At 35.5% G+C, this 8,674-nt stretch overlaps 1 protein-coding gene across 4 annotated transcripts in view; it reads left to right on the plus strand.

Moving 5' to 3' along the window:
- LOC107670328 (dedicator of cytokinesis protein 9-like) overlaps nucleotides 1–8,490 on the plus strand; it is a 92,905-nt gene extending 84,415 nt beyond the window's left edge. For all 4 annotated transcript variants that reach the window (XM_016462900.1, XM_016462902.1, XM_016462901.1 and 1 more), the window contains 8 exons: nucleotides 2,292–2,406; nucleotides 2,489–2,555; nucleotides 2,658–2,705; nucleotides 3,392–3,528; nucleotides 5,463–5,578; nucleotides 5,698–5,835; nucleotides 7,959–8,141; nucleotides 8,291–8,490. In XM_016462900.1, coding sequence (XP_016318386.1) covers nucleotides 2,292–2,406; nucleotides 2,489–2,555; nucleotides 2,658–2,705; nucleotides 3,392–3,528; nucleotides 5,463–5,578; nucleotides 5,698–5,835; nucleotides 7,959–8,141; nucleotides 8,291–8,419 — 933 coding nt within the window. In that variant the 3' untranslated portion in view covers nucleotides 8,420–8,490. The remainder of the gene's footprint in view (nucleotides 1–2,291; nucleotides 2,407–2,488; nucleotides 2,556–2,657; nucleotides 2,706–3,391; nucleotides 3,529–5,462; nucleotides 5,579–5,697; nucleotides 5,836–7,958; nucleotides 8,142–8,290) is intronic.
- Nucleotides 8,491–8,674: the final 184 nt, after the last annotated feature.

The following is an 8,674-nucleotide window of genomic DNA, read 5'->3' on the forward strand; positions in this document are numbered from 1 at the left end:
GCCCCCCCATGGTATATAAAAGCACGTGAATCCGGTATAGTTGCCCCCCTGCCGGGCTGTGGTGGGCTGTGGGTGTGCAGGGGGGTCGTGTAGAGTCGTAAATGACTGGTGTAGTGTGTTGTGTGTGGTGGGGGGTGTGACACAGTGATTGACAGGAGGTGGACAGGGTCGTTATTCTCTCTAATCAATTGCGCTTTACTGGTTTATAGCAACCCCACCCGACCCCACCCTTCATTTACATTAATGCTTGTTAATCACTGTTAACACCTGCTATAAACCTGATTTAATAATCAAACACATAGATAATAATCAGGAACATACATTTCCTTGAAATGATACCATAACATTGTAAAGCAGTGAACAATGAATGACGTTTACAAAGCCAATTAATATTCAGTGCCATAAACTCACCAAACTGAAGCTGAATGATCTTGTGTTGTCTTGATTTAAGCATTTCAGTGTGATGAAATAAATCAGACCTGAAGCATATAAACTGATCGTTTGTTCGTTTAGTAATAAACCTCTCATTTATTAAGTGTGACATTGTGTGTCCTGCATCATAAATGTGTGTATAATAATTAAAATATGTGCAGGTTGTTGGGAACGCTGTCCAGTAGTGGCTTTTCAAACCATTATTTGAGTGACAAAATGCTACAAAATAAATAGCATTTGCTATTTGGTATACACATTTAACACAATAGCATGTAACAAAATTTGACAGTATTACTGTTTTTATAGCTTTAAAAAGACTAAAGCTGAGAAACGTTAGATCATTCACTATTTTTGATTCTACTCACAGCCTTAGTGTTAAAGAAAATAAAGGATATATAAATGCATGTGGAAAAACTTAAATTTCCATAGAAAAATTTAGAGTTCCATATACGCAGAATTAACTTTTTTCCCCCCTACATTTGAATTGCAGTCACACCAGAACACATTCTGTTATCCTGACGTTTTCCAAGTCAGCCAGGTGCATTAGTTGCACATTATTTAGATATGGATGTTGAATAAAATAGCTTTACGGTGACTAAATATTTAGATTATTTTTTAAATTTTTTCATAAATGGTCTTTTGGACTGGAGTTTTGCAAGTTAGACTCTGTTTAAGTAATATATCTAACTCATGATATGGCCTCTTTAAGATATCTTCCAGTGGAGAGCAGACATTTCTGTCAGCAGTCTGTATTTTGTAGACGTAACAGGGCAGATCTTGTGCCTAAATCCACAGCTGATGCTTCCAGTCACAGAAGAGTCAGTAAATCTGTTGACTGAAGGAATGCTGTGGCGCACTGAATGATCTCTCTTTGATATTGTTTCCTTTTGTTGCATTTTAATTAGTACAAAAGTAGTCCTTCAGTCTCCATCTGTGTAGCCACATAATAAAGTTAAGTGAATAATCAGACGCAGTATTTTGTGGGTTTCATAGTTTCCACACCCTGCTGTCTAAGTGAGGATCTGCTGGCAGGGGAACATGGGAAATATTCTGGCCAGTGCTGTGCTATGGTAGATACATTAGCATGTTAGTGTAGGCCAGCGTGTGTGTGTGTGTGTGTGTGTGTGTGTAGAGCTGCGCTCCTCCCTGTCTCGTCTGTGACATCCTTTAGGGAAAGAGCTGTGAATGGCCGTTTTGAGTGTGTGCAGTGCATTACTGCTACTATATCATTGTCCTTTTTTGTTTGTACAAACATGGCATTTATCAAAGTGTGCATGTGATTTGAGGTGGATGTGTGTGTTATTAAATGTGCATGTGTGAGTGAGTGCTTGTAATTGCCTGAGTGTGTATTTACAGTTGCCCCAAAAAGTATTTGGACACTTAAGCAACACTTCAGTAGATCAAACCAAATATAATTTAATTTAAAGTGATAGCGCAAAAAAGCTAAAAATACAAATATTTGTAAAAAAATTGGTTAATTAAAATATAACTGAAATAAAATATTATATATTACATGAAAATTAAACTTGAAAAACTTGAAAATGAAATTAAAAAAAAATTCAATTGGAAGTGCTAAAGTTACTACAACTGAAAAAAGTAAACCTAAATACAAAAAAAAACGAAAACATTTAAAAATCACAAACTTACTAAAGTGAAAATTAAAACTGAAAATATAAAACTAAAAGCTAATTCAAAATATTAGAAAATATAAATGGTACAAAAATAATACCGGATAACACTGGTATTGTTATATTATTTTAATATATTGCAAAGATCTCCAGACAAGTGTGACTTAAGTTTCCAGAAGTGTCAGTGGTTTTGTGGTCTGTGAATGTCTGATCGTGTTTTCTCTGTCTCAGTGTCATGTCGCTGGGGTTCTGGACAGCTCTTTGCTCCGCTGTGATAAACTGGACCAATCTGAAGTGAAGAACATATTAATGTGCTTTCTGCACGTGTTAAAGAGCATGTCTGAAGGTACACACACACAACTGAGATTATATTAGCCTGCTTCATTGTAGTTGTCTGTTGTTTGACCGATGCATTTTCTGCGTGTTAGATGCTCTGTTCAACTACTGGAATAAAGCTTCAGCCACAGACCTGATGAACTTCTTCAGTCTGCTAGAGTAAGTGCTGCACTTCACACCTGCACCTCCACAACACACACCCACACACACACACACACACACACACTCCTGGCTCATCATTAATTTCTCATCTGATTTCAGAGTGTGTCTTCATCAGTTCAGATACATGGGAAAGAGACACATTGCAAGGTAATGTCTTTAATTCTTTATATGTTTTTTTTACGAACACATTTATTAATTTTGCACATATTTATAATATTAGAATATAAATATGTCATGAATAATATATAGAAATATACAGTAGGTAGCACTTTACAATGAGGTCCTAAAAATACTACATTTAAATGAGCAATATATCTGCTTCAGTGTTTATTAATCTTTGCATTAATGTTGGTTAATAAAAATACAAATGTTAATTTTAGCTCAGGTCCATTAAATAATATTAATAGATACTTTTGTATCTATTATAATCATGTTTTTGTGAATGTTGAAATTAACTAAGATTAATAAATGCTCTAGGAGTGTTCAAGTTCATGTCAAATTGTAGTTAAATAATGTTAACAAATTAAACCCTATTGTATAGTACCCCAATGTATAATGTTATAAATAAATAATATATAAATAATGTTTTATAATAGTATTTTTTGACTAAGTAACCAGAAATGTGTTCAGAAAACTGGTGAGTTAAGCACCACTAAATATATGTTTCTGCTATTGGCCAACATGTTTTATTGATACCAACAGCAGTTAATAACAAACTCATATCAGACAACCACTAATAATTATGACAGAAGATTTCTTTTTTGTCAGCGAGTGTTTAATGAGCTCATAATAGAAGCTTCCGAAGTTCCTGTTACATTTGACTCTGTCATCAGGACTCTGGAGGGGTCAGGGTCGGTGGTTCACGAGCGCCGCTCTCAGACTCTTCCTGTGTCCCGCAGCAGGACAGGAGCCCTACATATGAGACTGCAGCAGCTCAACAGCCTGGACAACTCCTACACCTACAACCACAGTGAGACACACACACATCCAGCTATTACATCTGCAGCTCTCTTTAGTCTTGGAATAAAAGACAAGAAATGAAAGCTTCCTTCTGTTTTAATATTTAATGTTGAAAGAAATGGACTTAATTTATGAGATCAAATGAAATAAAGATTTTTTTAGAGAAAATTATTGAAAATTAGCCAAAAATGTGTTCAGCCTCAGGCCATCCAAGATGTAGATAAGTTTGTTGCTTCATCAGAACAGATTTGGAGTCCAAACAGCTGATAAAAACAACACAATAATCCACACCACTCCAGTTCATCAATTAACATCTTGTGAAGTGAAAAGTGTTGTAATAAAGCTTTGTAATAAACAAATCCATCATTAGGACATTTTTTTGGCTAAAATATGAGTCCATAATAACACTTCCTCTAGTGAAAAACTTAATCCCCCGTTGTTTTATCACATTAAAATCCACTGTCATATTTGTTTAGAGCTGTTTTCACTCTAGACAGTGCTTGATCTGAGCATATTTATCTAGACGAGACGAGATGACTTTTCCACTGGAGAAAGCAATATTATGGATGAAATATTTTAGCCGGAAGCAATGGTTTAAATTTACTTATACGTATTAATGATAGATTTGTTTATTACAAACACACAACTTTTCACTTCACAAGATGTTAATTGATGGACTGGAGTGGTGTGGATTGCTTGTGGATTATTGTGATGTTTTTATCAGCTGTTTGGACTCTCAATCTGGCTGCACCCATTCACTGCAGAGCATCCATTGCTGAAAAAGTGATGTAATGCTACATTTACATTTTACATTTATTCATTTAGCAGACGCTTTTATCCAAAGTGACTTACAATTGGGGAATACATCAAGCGATTCATCTTAAAGAGGCAAATAGACAGGAAATGTTCGTAATACCAAGTTTCAAGCATTGTTCAAATAAGTACAAGCTAGACAGGGAAAGATTAAAGAAAAGAGAAAACAAAGTTTTTTTGTAGGATGAAGTCAAATAGTGACGAAAAAGATGAGTTTTCAGCTGTCGCTTGAAAATTGTCAGGGAATCATTCCGGATGGGGATTGGAAGATCATTCCACCAGCCAGGAACGGTGAACGAAAATGTTCTGGAAAGCATAGAGCTGTGTGTCATCAGCATAGCAATGGTAGGGGAAACCATGTGCCTGTATTATGGCTCCCAGTGATGTAGTGTATATGGAGAAGATGAGAGGTCCCAGAACTGATCCCTGAGGAACCCCAGTGACCAGTTGATGTGCTTTGGATACCTCCCCACCCCAGGCCACCCTGAAAGACCTACCAGTGAGATAGGATTCAAACCAGCGAAGTGGAATCCCTGTGATGCCCAGTCCCAGGACACCCTGAAAGACCTACCAGTGAGACTGAAGTGGAATCCCTGTGATACCCAGCGATGAGAGGGCGGACAGGAGGATCTGATGATTGACAGTGTCAAAAGCAGCAGATAGATCCAGCAGAATAAGAACTGATGATTTGGAATCAGCTTTTGCAATCCACAGGGCTTCAGTGATTGACAGTAGCGCAGTCTCAGTTGAATGGCCACTTCTGAAGCCTGACTGGTTAGGATCCAGTTGGTTGTTCTGTGAAAGAAATAATGATACCTGGTTAAAAACAACTCGTTCGAGTGTTTTTGCTATGAAAGGAAGGAGAGAGACAGGTCTGTAGCTATCTATAAATTACCAAATCTGTTCTGATGAAGAAACAAATTTAATAGAATTTATAGGCAAACCTCAATAAATTCAAATGTTAACAGCATTAAATCTATTGACAGCCATACAACATTCTCATTTGTTTACTTTCATTCACAGTTATTTGTTTTACTCATTTACTATTATTCTGACCTCACAGCACATAGAGCAGCTCTCAGATCAGCTGTTATAAGACCCTTCCACATTTGTGTGTGTGTGTGTTTGTAGATTACAGTCATTCAGATGCTGATGTGTTGAATCAGTCTCTGTTGGAAGGAAATATTGCCACAGAAGTTTGTCTAACAGTTCTGGACACACTGAGCATCTTCATCATGGGCTTTAAGGTCAGACATCAGCCATCATCATCATCATCATCACAATCACCTGCAATCATGAGTAGTGTTTGTTCACTTTATTCCTCACTGATAACAGTGTGTGTGTTTATATGTGTGTTTGCTCTCAGACTCAGCTGAGTTTGGATCACGGCCACAATCCCCTCATGAAGAAAGTCTTTCAGGTTCATCTCTGCTTCCTACAAATCAACCAATCAGAGACGGCCCTCAAACAGGTCTTCACTTCTCTTCGCACTTTCATCTACAAGGTGAGTGTGACAATAGAATAAGCACATAAATCAGTGGCTACTAAAAGGACAGTCCATCCAAAAATGAAAAATCTGTCATCATTTACGAGGGCCCTATGATTTTGTGGAGTGGAAAATACAGATAGAATCCCGTCATAAATTGCATAATTTCACAGAATTTGGCAAATTTTGGATGAATAAATCAAAAGTGGGGTTGTACTATTTATCAAATTGCAATATGTACTAGTGTCTGTGAAAATTAAACTGTGAACGACATGCATTTCTGCATGTCTCTGTGTGAGTGAGTGTTGCAGTACAACAATATTGTACTTCTACTATACAACATTACGTAATAATAATAATAATGAAATGATTAAAACCTTTTTTAAAGGAATATTTCAGTGTTTTAATTTAAATTTTTTACAGTAAACTTCTGTTGTTCAGCACTTTGTTTGCCTAAAAATCAAATGAATTGTTGCATTTTCATTTGATAATATTTGAAAAGGTTAAAAGATTATTTAAAAAAACAATTTTTTAATTGTTAATGTTTTATGCTTTCATTTGATTACCACCATTGTTGATAATAAATGTGTATTAAATTAAAAATCCAAGTAAATTAAAACATAGAAAATTAGAATTTCTTTAAAAAAAAAAATCTTAATGTCAGAATGTTAATAAATTATCAGTTGTTAAAGTTTTATAAATTCAATTTATTAGTCATGCTTTTTGATCTGATTTAATTGAAATCTAGAAGTAAAACAGAAAATACAGAATTTGGCAAAAATAAAACAATTTGGGAAAAAAAATAAAATCCAATTTGTAAAAAAAAATTCATAGGGCTTTAATTTACTTCCCCTCATGTCATTCCAAATGATGACGATTATGTTCACACTGCTGTTTTCCTGTTTTCTTTCATGTATGTGTCCGAAGTTTGTCTAACAGTTCTGGACACACTGAGCATCTTCATCGTGGGCTTTAAGGTCAGACATCAGCCATCATCATCATCATCATCACAATCACCTGCAATCATGAGTGGTGTTTGTTCACTTTATTCCTCACTGATAACAGTGTGTGTGTTTATATGTGTGTTTGCTCTCAGACTCAGCTGAGTTTGGATCACGGCCACAATCCCCTCATGAAGAAAGTCTTTCAGGTTCATCTCTGCTTCCTACAAATCAACCAATCAGAGACGGCCCTCAAACAGGTCTTCACTTCTCTTCGCACTTTCATCTACAAGGTGAGTGTGACAATAGAATAAGCACATAAATCAATGGCTACTAAAAGGACAGTCCATCCAAAAATGAAAAATCTGTCATCATTTACGAGGGCCCTATGATTTTGTGGAGTGGAAAATACAGATAGAATCCCGTCATAAATTGCATAATTTCACAGAATTTGGCAAATTTTGGATGAATAAATCAAAAGTGGGGTTGTACTATTTATCAAATTGCAATATGTACTAGTGTCTGTGAAAATTAAACTGTGAACGACATGCATTTCTGCATGTCTCTGTGTGAGTGAGTGTTGCAGTACAACAATATTGTACTTCTACTATACAACATTACGTAATAATAATAATAATGAAATGATTAAAACCTTTTTTAAAGGAATATTTCAGTGTTTTAATTTAAATTTTTTACAGTAAACTTCTGTTGTTCAGCACTTTGTTTGCCTAAAAATCAAATGAATTGTTGCATTTTCATTTGATAATATTTGAAAAGGTTAAAAGATTATTTAAAAAAACAATTTTTTAATTGTTAATGTTTTATGCTTTCATTTGATTACCACCATTGTTGATAATAAATGTGTATTAAATTAAAAATCCAAGTAAATTAAAACATAGAAAATTAGAATTTCTTTAAAAAAACAAATCTTAATGTCAGAATGTTAATAAATTATCAGTTGTTAAAGTTTTATAAATTCAATTTATTAGTCATGCTTTTTGATCTGATTTAATTGAAATCTAGAAGTAAAACAGAAAATACAGAATTTGGCAAAAATAAAACAATTTGGGAAAAAAAATAAAATCCAATTTGTAAAAAAAAATTCATAGGGCTTTAATTTACTTCCCCTCATGTCATTCCAAATGATGACGATTATGTTCACACTGCTGTTTTCCTGTTTTCTTTCATGTATGTGTCCAGTTTCCATGTACGTTTTTCGAGGGTCGTGCGGATATGTGTGCGTCTTTCTGCTACGAGATTCTGAAGTGCTGTAACTCCAAACTGAGCTCCATCCGCAGCGACGCGGCTCATCTGCTCTACTTCCTGATGAAGAGCAACTTCGACTACACTGGACGCAAATCCTTCGTCCGCACACACCTGCAGGTGGAAAAACACCACGTTTATCGTATGACGCTGAAGTCACAGTGTTTGGATGTGTCTGGATTATTTCATCCAGTCTTTACAGATTCGATGACGACAGCATGTGATGATGTCATAGCGACGTCATGTTGTGATTGGTTGTGACTCCTCAGGTGGTGATTGGCGTCAGTCAGCTGATCGCTGATGTCATCGGAATAGGAGGGACGAGGTTCCAGGAGTCGCTGTCAATCATCAACAACTGTGCCAACAGTGACAAAACTATCAAAGTTAGTTCATTTTAAATACACTCACGCAAGCGCTAGATCCTGAAACAAAGATCAGATGTGTCTGATTACAGTGGAAGTGATTTTTGGGGACAGACAACATTGTGTTATGCTTGATTTTTCAAAGAGTTGATTTGTTGGGATATAAAATGTAATGTGTCTTGGAAATAAACAGGTAGTTTTAGGATTTAGGAAAATTTGAAAAGAAATGTTATTTGTCACTTGTGAACTCTCTTGTACAAATGGTCAGATATCCGAGATGATCCTTTAAAC

The sequence above is a fragment of the Sinocyclocheilus anshuiensis genome, unplaced genomic scaffold, assembly GCF_001515605.1.
Source record: "Sinocyclocheilus anshuiensis isolate Anshui unplaced genomic scaffold, SAMN03320099.WGS_v1.1 scaffold732, whole genome shotgun sequence".
NCBI classification, from domain to species: Eukaryota; Metazoa; Chordata; class Actinopteri; order Cypriniformes; family Cyprinidae; genus Sinocyclocheilus; species Sinocyclocheilus anshuiensis.